A 22105-nucleotide genomic window follows, 5' to 3' on the forward strand; every position below is an offset into this window, starting at 1 on the left:
AGACATATTTATGGAAATTTATGTTGTACATTCTTGTAGCATTATTTCCAAAGAAAATGAGATCTGTGTTATTGCAGTATTGGATATTGGTTATACCACTTAAAATTTTTTAAATCATTTGCCAGCTTCAGCTAAGCTTGTGTAATTTCAGGCCAAGGAGGCAAGGGAAGGCAGCTCTCCTATTTCCAAAAAAAACCCAAAAAAGGCAAAAAGGCTTTTATAAAAGGGTGCCAAAACAACACACCTTGTGAGGACACTCTAATTCCCTTTTTGTATGGGAATTAGACATTCCTGGAGAAGGTGAACCAGCCCAAATCCTTCTGGTTGGATCTGACAGCTGGTGAAGGAGCTGCTGGGTGGGTCTCAGCCAACTGCAGTCCAGCTGCCAGCTCTGCAGTGTGGTTTAAGGAAGGGTGCATTTCCCTGCCTCCATCACTTGGGAAGATCCAATTCACTTTTCTGCTCATTCCACTTGCTCCATCTGCAGTGTTTTCACGTACAGCTCTGGACCTGTGCTGTCAGATGGGACCAGGTCAAAAAGAGCCCTCGATTTCTTCAAATTTATTAACCTGGTTCAGACTTGATCTTGATTGCAACCTTAATGATTCTGTGATTCTATGATTCTTATCTGACTGATCTCAGATGCCTTCTAAGAAGTTGCTGTAATAAATAGGAACAAAAATACAGGACAAATCTGCACAAATGCATTGGGTTGTGAATAATCAGATGCAAGAGAGATGAGGCTTCACAAGACATTGAATCAGACAAGATAATTGCCCCTGAAAACAAACTTTCAAGAGATGATCAGCACTGCCATCAGCCTGGTCTGTGCTTTAATGAGAGTGACCTGTGGTTACTGAGTGGATGTAGCTACGGGGACTGAAGTGTGGTGTTCCTGCTGCAGAAATGTCCAGTGAGCTGAGTCAAACCAATTCCCCAAGGACAGGGTCTTCACACTGTGAAAATCTATGCTTTTTGATGGCTTTGTGTGGCTCTCCCTCCCTCCTTGCCTCTCTCCCCCACAGTCAGTGCACACACCTGCATCCATCACCATGACAACTGTGTTCCCTTTGGATCCATGGCTGTCCCTTTCTGTGGGTTTCTGTGGAGAGGAGCAGGCACACGTTGAACACCACTAACAACAGCGTGGGATGTTCAGGCACAGGACAGGATGATCTCTGGTCAAACACCTGCCACTTTTTATGAACTCACTGTAATTCTTCAATACTTTTACCAGTTCTGTAATCCCTGCACGTACCTGCCTTGGAGTCACTTATTAAGGGATCTTTGTGCAGATCTCCTGTATGGAGCAAGGTCATGGAGGGATGATTTCCACAGAAAAAGACAGCAGACAAGGGATGCATTTCAAAGCACCTGAAAAGGCCACAGCTTTACTCTTTAATTCAGTGTGTGTCTCAGCTTTGAGCTGACTCCTCATTGCTGCTGCCCTCATCTGCACTTGGTTTTGGGGCTGGTTATACAAGCTGGCACCTTGCAAGAGCTGCTCCAGCAGTGACAAATCCATTGCCAGTACTTGTGGTAGGGTCCCCCTTTGGAAGGGACAGAGTTCACACTCACATGAGTTACCTCTTGGTATGGAAGGGAGGGAAAGGAGCCTGAGGTTGAGATCAGAGATCAGAGAATCTCAAATTGCTGTTTTCTTCTCCGTGCCTGCCTCATAAATAACTTGAGTATTTCAGTCCCCATGGCTGAATGTCAGTTAACTTCTGCTTCCTCTTTGCCAGTTCAGTAATTAATGTAATCTCTGTTGCCCCTTCTTCCCAAAATAAATACGCTAAAAGAAACCCAGGAACCTGGTCCCATGGGACAAATTTGTGCTACATGGAAGAGTCTTTCAAAATCTGATCCATAAAGGAAATGAAGTCCTGCACCTAAGGTCTGTTACATCAATGAATTTAGAACTTGGTGTGAGACAGGAGTGTGGCTCTTTACTCTTTGAGATACACTATGCATACTCAATTCAGCTTCTTCTGATTAACTCTTCTGAAAATTGTCATTGTTCTTGGGACACACACTTGGGCAGGCCTATGTGTAACTTCTCTGAGAAGGGTCAGGGACAAATGAAATAGCTCATCCAATTTAAGATTTCAAAATAATGCTCTCCCAATCTCAGAGAAATGTCAGATTGCATGAGATGGTATTCAACTCTTATTTATAAAGAAAAAAATCTGGTTAAAGTTATTAGACATTAATAGAATTAATTTTCCATATAAACATTTGTAAATGTAAACACATTTTAACTATTCTGGTTTAGTTTAAACCACTGTGGAAGCAGATTAAATCCAGCCACATGAAAAATCTCCTAATATGGAAAAAAATGGTAATGAAAACTAACTATTGCTCTGTTAGTGCTAGAATTCACATATTTTTTTTTCTTCAGTTCTTTGTCTGTGTAAGATCTTTCTTTTCTTTTACTTGGACATATTCTGCTGCTCTCAAGTACTGCTGACCAAAACTAGATCCTTGCTGTGCTAGGTGTACATCTTCCTACGTTGAGGGGAAGGGAGAGGGGGAAGTTCTCCATGGGGTGAAATTATTTCCTTGGCAGAGTAGTTCAGTGGGAGAGTGAGGACCAACACCTGAGTCTCCATCCGAAGTGCCATTATCCCACAGGGTCAGTTGGGCTGTGAGGGTCTGCTTGGCTATGCATTTCAGAGTGAAAAAGAAAATAACAAACAGCTATGAACACATGCAGGTTCCATGAGAAAGCCAAGGGGGGGTGTAGGCTCAGGGCTGTGCATCAGCCCACCTTTGCCTTTGGAAATAGGGCTCCACTGAGGTAGATCAGTCCTGAATCCTTGACTCCCAGCTAACCCCTGGATTTCTGAGTCCCTGGGCCTTTTCTGCACTAACCAGCATGTGGCAGATCTGCTTCTTCAAAGGAGATGCCCAGAACCATTCCAGGCTGGAGCATTTACTGTCCCAAGAGAAGAAAAGGGAAATAACTCATTGAAGAGCTCTTGTGTCCTGCAAGAAGCTGAGAGAACACGTTCTGAGGAGGTGACAGCACGGCTTTGGGTGTGTGGCTTCTCCACTGCATGGGCATAAAGTAGGGGTAGAGTTCATGGCTGTGAGTGGTGAGTGGGTCCTTGGCCTCACACAGCAGACCAGATTTTCATCGTGTAGCTGATGGCATTTGCCACCTTGGCCACCATCCCTTTCTGCTGTTCCCAGCGTGTTTGCTCTGCTCTGAGTCACAGCAGCACTCAGGCTCAGACCCCCCCTGCCACTGGGCTCAACCCATCCAAATGACACCTGGCCAAGTGGTTCTGGGGCAAAAAGCTTCACAGTCATTTCCTGACTTTTATAAGGACACACTTCAGGAGTATGAGGTAAAGGTGGTGTCAGATTAAAGAGGTTTTTGCTTTTCTTCTGCCAAACCCAGCAGCAGCAGTCACTGGTAATTATATTATGTGCAGGGAGATGACCTCTGTCTGGGGAGGGTTTGAACTGAGTCTAGAAAAGGGATAAAAGAGCCAAGATTGGACTGGGGAAGAAAGGGAGGTGGAGGTAATTTTCAGTGAAGTGCAAGCTTTGGAAGAGGAATCAGAAACTGCTGCTGTGGTCCTTGTTGTTGTCATTCTGGTCATTGTAAACATGCAGTGGGACAGGAGTTGTCAGAGTTGCCTCCTGCCTTTCCCAATGGCACATCCAGTGCCACCCTGGCCAGGGAAGCGCCGTGAGCCCGTGCCAGGCTGTTGGAGCTGCCTCCCTTCAGCATCCCCCAGTGCCTCTGGACAGCAGCTGCCAGGCACAGGCTGCCTGCAGGAGAGCAGGGTGCTCCAGCTGTGAAACAGAGTTGTGGCCAGAAAGCAGGGGAATCATGGAAACATAGAACAGTTTGGGTTGAAAGGGACTTTTAAAGATCATCCGTTTCCAACGCCCTGCTCTGTGCAGAGACACCTTCCACTTTCTCAGGTTGCTCCAAGCCCCATCCAACCTGGCCTGGAACACTGACAGGGATGGGGCAGCCACAGTTTCTCTGATCAACCTGTGTCAGTGCCTCACCACCCTCAGAGTAAATAATTTCTTCCTAGCAGCCAGTCTAAACCTACTCTCATTTTAAAGCCATTCCCCCTTTGTCCTGTCCCTACGCAACCTTTTAAAGCATTGGGTAGAGGATGTTTCTCCCACTGCAGATGTTTCCAGGGACATAGCACAAGGCAGAGCAGCACAGCAGAGGAACCAGCCATGTCCCCTGAGACACCCCTTGGGGACACATCCTTGCAGCTGGTTGCTTTCACTGTTGCATCTTCTGCCAGAGGTGCTGCGCTGCCCTTGGGGGCAAGAGTGGCACAAACAAAACATCACACACAGCCCACCTTCCAAATGTGCCTTTAGAGAGCGTGGCTTCAATTAAATGTGATCACTCAATTTTGAATCATGGGCAGTTTCTCTTGCCATTGTTTGCTCTGGAGAGTGGCCTGAGAGAGAGAGAGAGAGAGAGAGAGAGAGAGAGTGTAACTCCATGAGCACAGCTGCTAATGAAGGGGAGCCTCCAAATGAGGGAATGTGTCACTGCATCTAGGTCAGAGTAGTCAGATTAAAGTAACTTCCCTGTTTGTCCCTTGGTTTTGTTTATATTTTTTTAACTGGCCTTCTAATAAGCAAGTTAACCAAATTATTATGAGCAGCTGTGTCTAGCAGTAGCAGGCAAGGAGATATCTGCTGCATTTGAAAGCTCTCTAATGAAGCTTTGAAGTCCAGCTCATCCCAGATTCATGCAGTGAAGGATCTGTAGTCATCGTGGCACTTCTCTGCTGACTTCTGAAGATGTGAGACTTGAAAGTAAATAGATTGTCAAATATGGATACTCATGTTGATATTTCAAAAGCCTACAGCTGACTGACACAGGGTTTTATTTGTGTATTTCAAGGGCTTTGTTTTCCTTTTCTTACCACACTATCCCTTCACAGTCCATATTTGTATTTAATCACAGGCTGCTTTTCACAGTGTTGTCAAACAGAGAACCAGTTTCCCAGATTCCCAGTCCCACATTCAAGAAAACTGGATGAACCTAAAAATAAAAATTTAAAAAAAAAATCATATGAGTAACATGCAGAAAATCAACAAAAAGATTTTGCTCTGTGGATCCTCCCTCAGCTTGAGGCTCAAATTTCTTTTTCTGTAGCAGCCCAACACATGCTGCTGAGTGAAATAACTCAGCATTAAATGGCATGGCATGATGAGATGGTGGATATTGCTGGGGTTTAGAGCCACACACAGCCCTGTTACACTGCTTCTCCATGGTGCTTTCAGTTCACCTACACTTATTAGACCCACTAATTCTGCAGTAAACACTTGTAAAGTGTGTGAAGCCACACACGTGGCCCATGGAGAACCTAACTGCACCCTCCAACACACCTAAAAAACCCTAACTTTAACAGCAAAACCAAAAAGTATTGAGCAAACTGGGATTGAGGTGTGTACATTTAATTTATCTTGCACCTGAGTAGTCCCTGCTGAATTACTGTTTCCTTTTGATCTGTACTAAAGATAGTGACAGAGCAGCTATGAGTGTGAGTAATGGGTAGGTTGGCATCACAGTATTTGGGTTCTTTGTCAACGGCTTTCTTCTCTTTGTTCGGTTTCTTTCCTCCTGTTGGTGTCGGGATATTTTTAGTTCTTCAACTAGTAGTATCTTCTGCATCAAGTAAAAAGGTGAAACCCACTTTTATTGTATCCTGTTAAGAAAGTGTGTGTGTGTATATGTGTACATAACCTATCTATAGTGGTTAACCTTGAGGTTGCTGTGTCTTGATCAGCTACATTTGAATTCGCTACAAAAAATTAAGATGGAAAGGAAGATCAGAATTAAGAATAAAGAGAGAAATGGCTGTTCTCAAGACTTTTTACCCATCTCAAATTAATAATTTCCTGCGGTATCCTTTGGTTCCTGACTCTGTTGTGGATTTATCCCCCACAGATCATTTTCAGGAAGATCAGCGATGTCAAGAAGGAGGAAGAGGAGCGCCTGCGCCAGAAGAACGAGGTGACCCTGAGCATCCCTGTGGACCACCCCGTGCGGAAACTCTTCCAGAAATTCAAGCAGCAGAAGGAGATGCGCAACCAAGGCTCGACCCACATCGACCCCGAGCGGAACCAGCTGCAGGTGGAAAGCAGGAGCGTGCAGAACGGGGCCTCCATCACGGGCACCAGCGTGGTCACCGTGTCCCAGATCACGCCCATCCAGACCACCCTGGCCTACATGAAAACCAGCGAGGCCGTGAAGCAGAACAACCGCGACGTGATGGAGCTGAAGCCAAACGCAAACGGAGAGCAGAAATGCCTCAAAGTGAACAGCCCCATGCGGATGAAAAACGGGAACGGGAAAGGCTGGCTGCGGCTGAAGAACACCATGGGTGCCCACGAGGAGAAGAAGGAGGACTGGAACAACGTCACAAAGGCCGAGTCCATGGGGTTGCTGTCCGATGACCCCAAGTCCAATGATTCGGAGAATGGTGTAAATAAAAACCCGCTGAGGAAAACAGACTCTTGTGACAGTGGAATAACAAAAAGTGACCTTCGCTTGGATAAAGCTGGTGAGACTCGCAGCCCCCTGGAGCACAGCCCCATCCAGGCGGATGCTAGGTGTCCTTTCTACCCCATTCCTGAGCAGGCCTTACAAACCACGCTGCAGGAAGTCAAGCACGAACTCAAAGAAGATATCCAGCTGCTAAGCAGTAGGATGGCTGCCCTTGAGAAGCAGGTGGCAGAAATTTTAAAAATATTGTCTGAAAAGAACGTATCTCAGCTCTCTTCCCCCAAGTCTCATTTATCACCCCAGTCCCCTCCCCAGATACCCTGTCAGGATATTTTTAGTGTTTCAAGGCCTGCATCACCTGAATCTGAAAAAGATGAAATCCACTTTTAGCATATACCTATGTGTATATATGTATACAGTATATATGCAGAGGTGTATATATACCTTTATACATATATATATATAAAAATGTGTGTGTATACGGTAAATATATATACATATATATTTTCACTTGCATCCAATATGACTTGAACACACCAAGGATTTTGATATGTAAATATTGCATGTCCAGCTGGATTCTGGCCTGCCAAAGAAAGCAATTATTAACATAGATATTGCTTGTATAATATGCAGTTGACTGCATGCACACTTTACATTTATTTATAATCTCTATTATGTAATAAAAGAATGACTTTTGTTTAACAAAGGCAATGTACTATTTAAAGAATCAGGGTCTAACCTGCCAATATTGCCATGACAGTTTTGATCTCAGGCTGGGTGAATTGAGCTTTTATTTCCTCACTGTCTTTTCTGCCGAGTTAAACAGTAGATTACTATGACGTGAAGGACACATTCAGACTCCTGTTAGTATTGTTTCCTGGTATCATTCCATGAAAATATACTGTATATTTGGTGATGATTTCCCCTACTCCTCCTAAAGGGAGGGCTCAGCTCAGTGGGCAGGGAAGGGCACCGTGCCTGGTGCTAGGGTGGATCACTGGAATTTATTTGTGTGGGTATTGTGCATGCACAGCCTTTTATTTCAAGTATCCTCCTGCTCTTTTAACATCGTAAGTAAGAAATAATAATAATAATAATAAGAATTATAACAATGGTGATTTATGTAACAAAATGAAACTAACAGAAACTCTCTCAGTTGCACTCCCTGAGTGTTTGGGGGTAACTTCTTTCTTGAAAGCCTCCTTTTACTGATGCCATTTTTACTGAACTGTTAGAGTAACATTATGTAAATTCTCTTTGCAGCACTCAGTGGTGGTGTCCGGTTCTGTCAGTATCTTCATTAGCATGTCCCTTTTTTGTGGGGTTGAGGTTGCTCTCCCACTGTCTCCCCTATTGCCCCTGGCAGAAAGACTTTGCACGAGGTCTGAGCACGGGAGAGAACATTCATAGTTCAGCTTCTTGGGAACCATGGGAGCGAGTTTGAAAGCCTGAAGTTAAAAGGCTGCAGTAAATCTCCCTCCACGCTCTTTCATGAGGACATTTGTTAGTCTGCAGCTGCCTTTAGAAAGAGAGAAAATAACTGGTCAGGATGTAGTTCTCTGTAGTCCAAGGTGCTTGGATGCTGATGTGTGGGTGGGAGAGCGGTGGGTGTGCTGGGGGGATGGAGCCCTGCCTGGAGTGCTGCTCCTGCCTTGGGCTCCTGGAGGTTTCAGTGCATGGAGGGGCCACGTTTTGGGAGCAGGCTTGCAGTGCCTACACACACTGAGTCCCTCAGGTCAGAGGTGTCAGAGGCTCTGTCCCTCCTCTTAACTGACTCCCGTCGGCATCTCCCAGCCTTGGGCTGTGCTCAGACCCCCTCCGCACTCCTGGGCTGGAGCTGCTGGATTTGCAGGGCTGCAGCAGGACAGGCTTTGTGCTGGATCTTGTTTGATCTCCTGTTTGGAGCTGGACTTTTGGACTCTGCCCCTGGGTTTGGTGAGGGTTTTTGCCTCTCAGTTTGCACTGGTTTAAATCCAGGTACACAAGATGCATAGCAGAAAGTGCCATTGCAGCTTCAGAGATGTTACCTGGTGTAGTTTGAGGCCAACCCAGCAGAGCACAGTGGCTCCTTCAGAGAGGGATTCCCCCTGGCTCCGGCTTAAATGGCCTCTTGTATCAGGATCCTGTGTTTTCAAAAGTGCCTGGAGTAAAAACATGTACCACAAGACATCACTATGAATCAGGTATATCAAATACATGGGTATAATTAGTGAGCATTCTAAACACACACCAGTATTAGATCCATCTTTTAGCATTAGAAAACTAGACTAAATGAAATCACTTCCTGAAAAACTAACAAAATCCTTAAAGCCCAAACAAACCATCCTTTGCTCTAGTGGCAATTAGGAATCTACATCTTAGGGTGAACATATCCGTGAAATGCAAACCCATAGAGCTCCAAAAGCTCATAAGAAAGTCAGAGAAGTCATTGCTTCTGTTGTGTCAACTCATGGAGGCTTTTTGGGAGATGATAGTTTTTTCTGTCCTGTTTCTGCTCCTTTCTTTAGGAAATTAGAGGTACCAAAAAAAAAAAAAAAAAAAAAAAAAAGGGGGAAAAAACAAAAAGCCACAGTAGGGGACAGGTCTTCCCAAAGTCTGGTGATCAGGTCACCCGCTCATTTTAGTTCTCTGCAGCTGCAGTTGCCTCTGTCAGAATTTTCAGCTGTGTTTTGCAGCTGCTGTTCTGACATAAGTGCAAATCCATGACTCTGCAGCCATGGTTTGGACTGCAAGAACACCCTGCACCTGCAAAACAACACAACTTCCCATTCTTGTGATAAGTTCTACCCTGGGACTCTGAAAGAATGGGGTGGGTCTTATGGGGTTAGGGAGTTACAAGATTGCTGCAGGAGTCTGCACAGACCTTGTGGGTACAGTTTAAGTGCCAAGATGTCAAGTGTTCAATGTTCTTGCGTGACTTGGTCTGCTGGTTAAGACAGACACAGCCACTGCCCAGGGCTTCCTGGTGAATAGCTGAGCCACACAGGCTCAGTCTGGGGGCCAGCTTTGTTAAAATGCCTAGAATGCATGAACCTGCCATGAAGTGATGCTGTAAAAGAGACAGCAGGATAATGGGGGTTGGCTTTGTTAGAAAGCTTTAGCCTTAATGGCATTCCTCTGCCTTTGTGACAGGCTGCTTTTCTTTCTCTATGACTGATATCAATTCTAGGTAGAACTACATGGCATGCAAAGGGATCTCTGTTTAGGTTTATCTTGCAAGTCAGGTGTAACTTTGTGCCACTTTACAATGAGAGGATGTGTTAACAGGATTAGTCTGACCTTGAAAATCATTTGGGCAGGCCCAGAATGTCTATTACAGTTCAAGTGCAGCTTGAGTGGTTCAAATGTGTAGTGAGTGGCTAAACAGTGTAAAATACCAAGTCCATGAAACAAATACAGTGTCTCCAGGTCTATTTCTGGTGCTGCTTTGACTCTGATATCCCAGCCCTGTCCACTGCAAGTTCAGTGGAACCAGCTTGTACCTTGCACAAAGCAGTGGAGTGATGGGTGCCCTGCAGGCACAGCCTGTGCCTGGGTTGTCCCAGGCTCTGTGTGCTGGGAGGCTCAGTTTGTGGGGTTGGCTGTGGCTGGTGCAATTCTGAAGGACTTTGCCTCCAAAATCCATGTTGGGAGCATTTCATGTTGGTTCGGGGAGTCGTCAGCAGTTCTTCTCCTGTCCCCTCATGTTGTGCATGATGTGATGAGTGACTGGGGCTTTCCTTCTCTGTTAAAAAGCATGATTCCCAGTCCTGTAGTTCAGGCTGGACTGAAAACAACCACCTGTAGTGCTTAAGTGCAATAAGGACAGCAAGGTGTCACTTCCACCCAGGCCAGTACTCAAGCAGTGACACACCATGAGGAGGGAGCTCTTGGCTGCATGCTTTCCTTTCCTTTCCTTTCCTGTGAGAGTTTAAAACCTGTACAGATGTTCCTGCCAGATGCTGGGAACAGCATCCTTAGCACCTACCCTGTGCTTTGTGTGTCCAAAGCATTTTACCTGCACTCGAGTGGATTTTATCTTTCTGGACTTTGGGATAGAAATAAAACATGTACAGAAAATGTGTACAGAGAAGTAAGCACTTCCCAAAGCAAATGAACTAGAGTACTTTTAATAGCTTCTTTTGTGTAATGTTGCATATAAGAGATAGAACAGCACTTCAGGATAATTACTGAGAAAAAAAATATTGTTGTAGTGAGGATTCAGTTCTTCTGAATTTGTATTTGTAAGTCTTTTTTTTTTCTCTGTCTTTGCAAAAAAACGGGGGTTAGAGCAGAGCTGATTCTGGAAGTGACAAACTTTAGCTTTGTCCATTTTTCTTTTCTGTGTTCTGCAGAAGTAGCACACTCTGGGGGCTTGATGCTGCACCAAGTCTGGGCTCATTGCTAGACTCAAGTTCAGTCTTCATTTATCACCACATGGAGAGTAACCCTGTTGCACAGGTGTGAAGGCTGAATCTGATAATCAGATCAGACTTTAATATGTATTTTGGATCCCAGGACAGTTTCAGAGGACTGGAAGCTGCAGAAATAATGTAGTACTTTTTGCAAAGCCAAGAGCAGTTGCCCTGGAAGTAACTGAGACCGTTCCACAGATGTTATCATTGCCTGGGTCAGAAAACAGATGTTGTGCTCATAAAATAGCTTAGAGGCTTTTGGGGGGAAAAGATGTCCTGAACTGGAAGGGAAAACAAAACAAAAAAAAAAAAAAAAAAAAAAGCCAAATTTTTAATATGGACTTTGGGAGTGAGGATATAGAGGGATATATTGTGAGAATTTGCACTTTTTTTTACTTGGATTTTGAGCATTTAGAAAACCCAAGCCTATCTTTTTGGATGTCAGAATTGGACAGATTGACTCTTAAAAAAAATACTTTTTTCCCTAAGTGAAGTGGTGTCAAAGTGATACCTGGTTTATTTTTAAAAAAAGGTTTTCAAATACCATTTTCCTGCAGAGGAGAGTTTGAATGGGTTTTGCTAACATTGCTCTTAATAGGCTGTAGGAGGAAAAATTTGATCCATCTAGATTTCCACATCTGGGAATATCTTTTTTAATTCTCCCCTAACTTTTTTTGGTGCAAGCAGATAACACCATCTCTACATGTTTTATTTGGTTTAATATGGTATGGTGCATTTTCAAATGAAATATGTTCTTAAAGCAAAGTGCTGAATGGAGCTAAAACTGACAAAAAGTCCACATTTCTTCTGGCAGAGAAGCAGTGAATGTTCTTACTGACATAAAGAATATTGTGCAAAGATCAGTGCTGTGATATCTAACAAATGACAAACAAACTAAAATCATCCTTACTGAGGGTGCATTTAGCCAGGCAGAAAATTGACCTTGTAGAGCACAGTGGGACAAGAAGGCACATATTGATTTTGTATACTCAAATAGCAGAAGCATTTAAAAAGAGTTTGACCAGGTCATGCTGAATAAATTGTATTTATTTCTTACATTATGTTAATCAGCCCCCTGATGCATGGCATGTGGAACCAGGAATCTGAGGCAGTATTCTCACAAATGTTTTTATCTGTTTTCTATAAAGCAGATAAGTTCTTTTGTTTGTTATTTTCTTCTCAGAGATGCAAGCTTGTTTGGCCCACAGTCTGAGACTACTGGTGTGCACCAACTCTGTGTCTGGCTGTCTGCCATGAATACATCAATTAGCCTTAATTAAAAGCCCTATAAAAAGGATTTTGTGCTAGGTTGGGCTCAGCTCTCCCTGCTGCAGGACAGGATGAGGCTGGCAGACATTTCTGGGGTGACATCTGTGGGACAGGAAAGTCCATTAAAGGATATTTAAAAATATGCTGTTAGGGGAAAATGTGGGCTTCAGGAGAGCCAAAGCTCTTCCAGTATCCCAAAAATCTGTTACAAAGAGGAATTATTACATTATCTGAATTATGTAGCATCAGTGTATGGACTCTGTAATTGCAGCTGGCCCTGCAATGAACAGAGGGCATTGGACCAAGTGATTTACAGAAAGCCCCAAGTTCTGTTTTATCATTTGGTGATTCTGTAGATTTTAATAGCACAAACAGGAGGTAAAATTTGAAGGTTTTTAGTTATGTCCTATTTTTTTCTGGTTTTCAGTTTAAATGCCATGCGGAGGAGCATGTTGCCAGTTTTCAAGATAATAGCTGTGAGAGCCAATACTCATCAAACAGAGAAATCTGGCATATTCGAAAACTATGGCATATAAATAAATTAAGCATTTAGTCAGGGATCAGCTAAAATCCACCCTTGGTGCCAAACACTGAGAATAATGTCTCAGTGACTGTGCAGTTTCTGGAAGCAGTGGGCTGATATGGATACAGCAACAACACCCACACCCTCTTCCAGCCTCTTCCCCAGTCCAGTGAAGGGTGATTGCAGTGCCTGAAAATGCCATCAAAATATCAATAGCATTTGAGCTGGTTTTCAGTGCTGCCCTGGCAGACGTGCACATCCAAGGCTGTAGGAAATGTACAGGTTTTCATTAGTGGCTGGATCTGGAGGTGATTTTCATCCCTCTGGATTTTCATCCCTCTAGATTCAGCCTCCTCCTCTCATGGAGTGTGGACACCATTGATGAAAAGACCTGAGCTTGTCCAGAGGATCTGGGGACATCCATGGGGTCTGGGCACATTCCTAGGGTCTGCCCAAGCCCCATTCCCAGGCTTATTCCCTGCTTGTCGAGGCACATTCAAAGGTTTATGCCTGGCTCTGTTATTAGATGTTTTCCCAGACTCTGTAACCTCCTCAGTCTCTATGGTGTCTCACAGGGTTGCTCACAAAATCCTTCCCAATCTGTGGCTTAGCAACAAGTCTCCAAATTAAACAGGAATAATAGGGCAAGGCTTCTGCCATTCTCAGGGCATTATTTTATTAGGCAAACCTTAATTTTTATTTTATTTTGTATTATTTTATTTTATTGTGTATAATTTTATTTTATTTTGCATTATTTTATTTTATTTTATTATTTTATTTTCTGTCCCTTTTGTACACTCTTGAGCTGCACTCTGAGTGTTCCATAGAATGGCAGACTGGAGTGTTTGTGGGTTTCAATGAGCCACTTTGAGAAGGGGAACTGGAGTGAGACACCAGCTTCTGCCATGTGTGTGACCATTCCTACTCCAGTTACACTTTGGGTGAACTTCATCCCTAGCAGCAATTTGAAGCAGTGCCATGCAGTGATAGTAGAATTTCTCTGTATTTCCTCAGGCAAACTAGGGCTCTGCTCCTCTTCTCCATGTGTCCTGTGCCAAGAACATGTGGGCACTTTCCTGTTCTGGACTTGTTTTCAGTAGAGTTTCCTGACATGTTCCACCTCTTTTGTCTGTCACCACTTTTATTTCCTAGAAAAAGGAAAAAAAAATAGTATTTTCTGACTAATCATTGGGAATTCACTTGCATCCAAGGCTGCTGCCAGGACCATTAGTTGGAGGTCACAGTTCAGTTTGTAAATTGGGTGTCTTATCTGAGCTCTCATGGAAAAAGGCTTTTTTTTTTTTTTCTATAGGAAAACAAAATTTCTGCTCTGCTTCTAATTAGTCCTCTGTTGTCCCTGCAGGATTAATTACTGCCTTCTTTACTCAAATCATCAAATACTATTTGGCAACAGCTTCTTTTTTTTTTTTTTTTTTTTTTTTTTTTTATTTTAGGTATAATTAGGAGTCCTGGCATTACAAACAAGCTCAGTCAAGTTGTACCTTAAAATTTCAGAGCTGAAATATCACCTCAGCCAGTAGTCTATACCCAGCTTTTGAATACCAACAACCCCCCTGCACTCAGTGCATGTTCAGAGCTCATCCCTTTGGGGTCATCATTAGATGAGTGTGAACATCCTTCTCCTGAAATCAATCACAGAAGGAGTTTTATTCTGCAGGATCTTCCCACAATGGGACTTTTAGAAAAGGATTATGGGTGCAAGGATGCAATGGCACCTCCCAGCTCTTCCTGCTGCCTGTTGATGGTCTGTAGATTCCCAGACACATCTCTTTTCTATTTAAAGGGAGGGCTGAGGGCCACCAACTGCCTAATTCTATCAAGTGGTAAATTGAATTTATTGGGTGAGAGAGGCAGTAGCCAGCAATAAGGCAGGATTTGGGTTTCAAAAATCTGCCCGGTGGGAATTGGGCAAGCTACCAGAAAGACCATAAAGGATTTATCTGGCAAGGCATGCCAAAGGAATGCTTAACTTGTGAGCAGGAGAATTTATTGATACAAGTGGAAAAGCTCATTAGCGTTGAAGTGCAAAGCAGGTCTGTAAATGTTCCTTTCAGCTGCCCCAATCAAATCCCTGCACTCAGACAAGGGGAGCTGTGGCTCCTTTCTGTGGAGGGTACAACTGGCTAATGAGCTTTCCCAGAAAACTTGCACAAAAACCATGTTTTCTCAAATGTAAGAGTTGGCACTATTGCACTTCCGTGGGCACATTTCACAGCTGACTTCAGTGTCAGCCTCCCCCAGCCCCTGGTTTCACAGGGATGCAGAGATGCTCCTAGAGCTGGTGCTGCAGCATTTCTCCTAGGGCAGCTTTGTTCTCCCCCTTACTTGCTGATTGTGGATGATTTGCCCTTTAAGAGATCTGCAGCCCTGTAAGGATGTGGGGCAGCTTGTGGGGCTGCTAGCAGAGGTAAAAGTTCACCATATCTTGTCTGGAAAACATGCCAGCCATAAAAATACTCTTGCTAACAGTTTAAAGCTCCAATGCATTATCAGCCCAGTTTATGTAACAAAATCCCATTAGTACTGCCAACCACCCTCACATGAATTAGGACATGATGTGCTTCATAAACCTTACATACCTATTGACTGTTCTTCTGCATAGAGACTTGCCTGGGCTTTTATGTGCAGGTGTAGCTGTGTATCTTGAGTTAATTTTCGTGTTTTGAAAGCTACATAATATGAAGCAGAATGTTTTCCACAATGAAATGCAGTGTTTTCCTTCCTTATTTGTTTGTTTATGTATTTTCTCTTTCTCTCTCCTTCCTTCCTCTCATGTTTTCTTGCCTTGATCATTAGGCTAGCAAATTGTAGAAATGGGGAGATTGATTAAGTGATGTTGCATCAGCAGGTTTAATGAGGTAATGATCTGTTTTGCTATTTGTGTTCAGAAGAAATAATATGCTAATAAGAATTGTATCAAGAGCAGATTTTTTAATGTCCTGCTTAAATACCAGCCAGTGACTGAGTGGTTCAGTAAAGTGGTCTCAGCAGATCTTCTAAATTGTGTTCTCTGTTTTGGAGGTAAATATTTTCAATCTTTGAGCATCTTGTGTAAATATTCCTTCTAAGGTCAGTGGAAGTCTTTTCATTAATTTCTCTAACCCAGTTCTTGCAGAGGGACCAGGACACTGAGTCCCAGCATGGGCTGAGCTTTCTCAAAACTGGGAACTGTGGGTACTAGAATTTTAATTTCAGGCCCTTGTCTAATGCAAATGGGTCCAAGATTTCATGCCCTACTAAATGCTGCATGCTGAATGCAGAAATGTAGAGGATGTGTTTGAAGACTGGGACAGCAAGGTGAATTGCCATAAAAATCAGCTGACCCGATCAGGGAAAGGGCACTTTTTAATTAACACGTATTTGAATCCAAAAGACACATTCTTGGTCTGAACTGTCAGTAATTTCCATCCAAAGTAACTGCTCAAAATTCATGACTGTCTAGTATATCCTTGCACAAGCCAGATATGTACATAAGCTGTGCAAACTCTCTGGGGAGAAGCACAGTTAAAAATAAAGCTATTATTGCTGCCACGGAGAGAGAGATGATGACAAAGACAAGGGGCTGAGCACCAGGTGCTGTGAGGCTGAATCCTGCCCTGCAGCCCTCCATCTGAGCACTGCTGATCCAGCTGTGGGCAGATGTGCTCAACTTTTGGGTCCTGTTCGTGCCCACAGCTGGAGCAGAGCAGAGCAGGGAAGGGGCAGCTTGTGGGGGTTCCTGAGGTGAACCCCCACCCCAGACCAGGCTTTGAGGCTGAAATCCTGGCTCTGTGAGGGACACATGGGTTTTAGGCTTCCTCCCCTGCCTCCCCCATCCCTTTGATATGCTTATGAGTTCCCACACATTTAGGGAACTAGTCAACCTAGGTTCCTAAATGAGGAAAAATCTAGGGAATTTGTACTAGAAGAAAGAGGGACAAGGAGTGGGCATGATCTGTGCAGCCTCAGCTGCGCAGTGATGTCTGCAGAAGTGTCCTGGTAGGAGCGTGCTCACAGAATAATCACAATTAGTGGCAGGGGAGATTATTTTTTAATGAATTGTCATCGCAGGGGACCTCATTACAGTCAAAACATTGTACTGTTTTTCTAGGTTTTTTTTTTTCCTTAGGCTTCCCCCCCTCACCCAAAATGACAACTGAAAACTAAACTGAGCAGGAGCTGCTGTACAAGCCTGCACAGAGATGTTGAACCTAAAAACCAGCCTGCCCTCACAAGATACCCACGGGGCTGTGCTGAGCACCCCACCTTGGCATAAACTGCCTTCTATTTATTTATTTATTTGTTTCTGCTGAAATGCTAATGTGCACTTTTTTTCTTCCCTTGTATCATCAGCTCAGCACTCCCCACCCCACAATTGTGGCACATTTGTGCTGTGGTGTCTCTCTCCACCCTCCAGCACCTGACAAGGGAAAGACTTGTGTGAGTCTTTCCACGAACATTAGCAGGACTTTCAAAACATAGTGAGCTTTAAATCATCTTTTTTTTTTTTTTTTTTTTTTTTTTTTTTTTTTTTTTTTTTTTTTTTTTTTTTTTTTTTCCCTGAGGTCCTTACTTTCTGTGTCCAAGTTTCAAGGTGTCCCATTAGCTGAAAAAGCACCAGCTGGTACAATTGTGTTTGTGCAACCCTCGTGGAGAAGTTGGGCAAAACAACTGGTTTTAAAAGCTCGTGTTGGAAAACCTGATCTACAGAGTGACTGCTGCTTTTGAATGTATGTGATTCACAGACACGGGACTGTGGGGAGGAAAAGTATTTTGAGAAAACTCTTTTTTTTGCAAGGAAGAAATTGGGGGAAAGGGTTATTGCTGGGGTGATGTTTCTTTTGTTACTACTTGCTGCTCTTTGTACACTAGCCAATGCAAATGACATTCATGTTCCCGACAATATTTTTGAACAGCCCAGCTATCTTTTTTGCTGTTGTTAATATACTGAGGATTTGGGAGGATTTTAAATGCCTCTGCCTTTCAGGATTATTTCTACAAAAGCAATTGAGAACTGTGTTTTGACAGCAGGAAGCTTATAAAAACCTAGAGGAAAAAAAAATAAAATAAAGCGTTTGAAAGCGAACAGCTATGAAAGGAATGCACCTCTGCTACCATATCTGAAACCTGCAAAGCAATCAGGAATTGCATCAAGGAAGGACCATCTTTCTACTGGAAATCCCACATCAGTTTGTGCAGAGCGGATGCTCCCTTGGCCACCTGTGTGTGTGCTCAGGAGAAATTGGTTTATCTGTAGGAAGCTTCTTGTTGCACTTTTCTGTTTGCTAAAATTCAACAACAAGGAAAATCGTGGGTCACTTTAAAGCATTGGCAGACAACTGTTTCTAACCCAAAGGAAAATGGGTTTTAGCACAATGAACTGTACTTCTTCAGGGAGGATCAATGTTGATTTTTTTTTTTTTCACACGTCTTTATTTACATGTGGCTATATTTTCATTGATACAGAATAAAAAGTGCATTTTATTGACCTTGAGTGTTTGTGTCCTTACTTTTTTTGAGCACCAGAAAAGCCATAGCTCTTTTTTTCCTGACCAAAGCAGAATACAATTTGTTGAGATTAATGAGCGAAACATAATCTTATTTTTAGGTGGTTTGGGGATGAGGGAGATACATAAATCTATTGTTACAATGGAGCTTCTCTACAGGACAATAGGAATAGTTCTTGACCCTCCTCCTTGTTAGCCTGAAGACAATAGGAAATAAATCAAGCTGAGCTGGTCACATATACCTCATCCATAAAACTTCTGTAGCATCTAATTCCCTCTCCCAAGCAAATTAGGCTGAAGAGGGAATACTTTATCTATGCAGATAATAAGTGTTTTCTTATAACCTTTTGTTCATAAAATGTTCCACTTTATTTGCTGCAAATGGGTAATCTTGCTTCAAAAAAATTACACTTTAGATACAAAATGAAGATTTTGAAGGACAGTGGGATAGAGGCAGAAGTGTTTCACTTGGAAATTTACATAATTTCTAAGACATGGCTCCCTTTGCTTCTTGCATCATTAGCTTGGTTACAAGTGCATTCCCAAAAGAACTGACTGTGCCAAGGTACGAGAGATTTTTTTTACATAAACATACACAACATTGCTGACCTGTTCTTGAAACCACCATTGCTTTGGGGCTCCTTCAGTGCAGAAACCAAAACATGTGGAAATTGGTGGAGCTTTTTCTATTCCCTTGCAAGTGGCTTTGACCAGACCCTACAGGTTTTGTCCCAGCCAGGAATGGTGTCTGGGTGTGGAGTCATCACAGCTGTGAGGGACAGAGTGTCATTAATTCAGTTTGAGGATAAAGCACCCAAATCTAGATCCAAGTCTAGTTGTCCACAGATAGGTTTTGCCATGTGTAGGGACAGGTGTAGAAAACGTCTTCATTTAATGGCATAAAATATTCATTGGGGAGCTTTTTTTTGTTTTTTGGTTTTTTTTTTTTTTTTTTTTTGTTTGTTTGGGTTTTTTTTGTTTTTTTTTTTTTTTTTTTTTTTTTCCTCTCTCTGAGCCTACTCTCAGCATCCTCAGCTGGGGTGAAGATACTCTGGGCTCAGCACAGGAGGGAGAACAGGCTAAAACCTTCAAACCCTAGTAGAATAAGCCATAATTTCCACTGCTGAAGAAAACAGTGTCAGGGACTGCTCCTGCTGCTTGTCTTTTGTAATTGGGGTTGGCTTTTGCCAGACTGGGAGTTGGCAGCATCAGCACAGCAGCTTCTTCCAAGTGGGCATTTGGGAGAGTGTCAAGGCTGCACATCCCAGCCCTGGGAGCCTTGCTGGAAAGGGAGCTGTCAGGATTGGGTATGAAGCAAGCATGGATTTATTTGCAGGAGCTGATTTGGCTGACAGCACTGGTTTGTGTGGTCTTGCAGCTGTGCCTGAGAAAGCTGGCAACTCCTGTCATTATCCATGGGTTGAGCCCTCACCAGATCCCAGGCTCCTTCCACAACCCCAGACAGGGTTTGCATTGTAACCTGCAGTGGTAAGGATGCTCTCCAAAATGCAGGATCAGCCACCAAAATTGCTGAGGCCTTGGGGCACCCATTTTGCTTTTCAGACTGCTTTGCCTGTGCTCATAACCTCTGCCTAAACAAGCCCTGTGGAAGCCAGGGAAACAAGTTAATAAATGCACATCTCAATCCCTTTGGGAGAGCATCATCCAACACAGCAGGATGAAGATTTATTCTCCATGGCTGATGCTACTCCTGATTTAGGATGCAGATATAAACAACATGTACAAGCCAACACAGGGAAGGAGCACAGGGCAGAGACAGATAGAACTGACCGAGCTTTAAGGTCCCTTCCAGCCCAAACCATTCTGTGATTCTGTATTTGGCAGAGAATGAAGCTAAAATGATCACCTTACACATCTGATTAAGTGAAGTAGTGAAGATGGACCAAGGAAGTTCTTCAGCACTGAAAATTCTCTGTCTGCATAGAAATAAAACAGCTGCTTAGTTCAAGGCACAAATTGAGCCAGGCATCAAAAGCCACCAGAACTTTTGTAAAGCACAACTCAGAAATGGATAAAGAGAGGTATGCCACTGGTGGCAGCTATTTTTCTAACCACCTTGAGACCCTCTCCTAGTCAATAATTTCCATCTAGCCAGGTCTGTCTGAGTAAAGCCTCTTGCTCACTTGGTTGCACTAAAGAAAGTTTATAAATCATTGCTTTCAAGCATGAGCAGGCTGCTCCTGCAAGCCTGAGAGGGATGTTTGTGTGTGGGCAGCACGGGACAGAGGCACTGAGGTGACATTCCCAAAGAGCAGCAAAGCTGTCCCAGGGAGGATTCCTTCACAAGTGCTGCTGGAGGGATTACTTCTGCTCAACACCTTCCTTAGCAAGAGCTGTCTGTGGTGCTCATAGAGAGGAACATATGAGGAGGAAGGGTGACCAGGGGCAGGGCAGAGCACAGGAGGAGTGGCTCTGAGTGCTCCTGACCTGGGAAGGTGCTGGCTGTGGACATCATCAAGGCTGGCAGCACACCACCAGGCACTTAGGAAACATTGCTGGAGCAGAGCTGGAGTGTGCCCTGCCAGGAGCTGCCAGTGATTGGCAGGAAGATGGACTGACCAATTTAATGAACCTCTGCATCCCTCCCCTAGGTAATCCTGTGGCATTTTCTCCAGGAAAGTAACACAGTTCCAAATTAATCAGATTGCAGTGAAGCAGGTTGTCATCAGCCCCTGGAGAGAGCAGAAGGGTGGGATCCATCCCAGCTGAGAGCAGGTGAGGCTGCTGCTCCAAAGGTACCCAAAGGGCAGAGGGGTCCCTCCCACAGGGTGCTGAGTCTGTCTACTAATAATTAGCAGAGAAATAAGACAGGATAAGGAAATATATTGAATCAATTTATTTCCTGCTAGGTAAATAAATGATGGGAAAGAAAAGAACTGAGATGATAAATAGATGGACAGAGAGAAATGAGGGATTAATCAGTCTTGCAATCTACTTATAGGATTATAAATCAATGATATAGACATTACTCAAAGAAAAGCACATCTCTGTGTGACATCTAGGACTGCAGAGCAGACACTATTCAACACGGGAGGAGAATTTGGGCATATTTATCTGTTTTTCATATATATGTGTGTGTGTGTGTGTTGTAACATTCAAAGCCCTCAGCTCCACTACTCCACAGCTTGGCAGTAGCCTGCAGGTGAGGCAGGAAGAGCTGCAGGGAGCTGGATGGATGCAGCTCTGCATCCATCTCACGTTTATTCCAGCCATTAGGAAGCATCAGAGTGAGGAGCTAGGTAGTGCAGACATGGGAAAGCACATTTTTCACTTAGAAGACAACAAGAGAAAAGCTAAATCTGTGGTCATGTAGCACATGAACATTCAGAAGTCACATAAAGGATTCAAAATCAATGGCAAGGTTTTGTTTGTTGAGATGTAAAGGAAGGAGGCAAGAGGATTGGAGAAGCATAATTCTGTCCCTGATGATTTCCCTTTTCTCCAGTTTCTTGTATTCTTCCATTCAGTTGCCATAAATTAAGGGCTTCCATCAGGAGTGTAGAAAATATTCACTTGAAATAATTTTCCACAGAAATAGAACAGTGAAGAATGACACCCCTGATTTCATGGGTGGCAGAAGGTCAAGGAGTCTGAGAGTATCCACAGCCTTTCAGAAGTAGCTCAGCCTGTTTTTACTTTTCAGACTTTCTCACAAGGGTTCGGCTTCACGCTTGGGACTTCCTTCTCCAGCAGAAGTTTTCAAATGGGAAAAATCCTGGATCAGTGGGTATAAGGAGACTCTGAACTCCATTTGAGGCTCACAATCAGATAACACAAAATATATTGTTTATCCAAACTGCCCTCCTCATCCTTATCTGCTATTTGCATTAACAGGGTCAGGAACAACACAGATTTCCTGCAGATTGCTCACCCTAAAGATCAAAAA

At 43.5% G+C, this 22105-nt stretch overlaps 1 protein-coding gene across 1 annotated transcript in view; it reads left to right on the forward strand.

Annotated features, from left to right (window-relative positions):
• The window catches only part of KCNH5 (potassium voltage-gated channel subfamily H member 5), a 148759-nt gene extending 141864 nt beyond the window's left edge, over window positions 1-6895 (forward strand). Inside the window, exon 11 of the mRNA XM_041398230.1 lies at window positions 5948-6895. Coding sequence (XP_041254164.1) covers window positions 5948-6895 — 948 coding nt within the window. The remainder of the gene's footprint in view (window positions 1-5947) is intronic.
• Window positions 6896-22105: the final 15210 nt, after the last annotated feature.

This window comes from Onychostruthus taczanowskii, unplaced genomic scaffold, assembly GCF_017590055.1.
Source record: "Onychostruthus taczanowskii isolate IOZ18803 unplaced genomic scaffold, ASM1759005v1 scaffold1, whole genome shotgun sequence".
NCBI lineage: Eukaryota > Metazoa > Chordata > Aves > Passeriformes > Passeridae > Onychostruthus > Onychostruthus taczanowskii.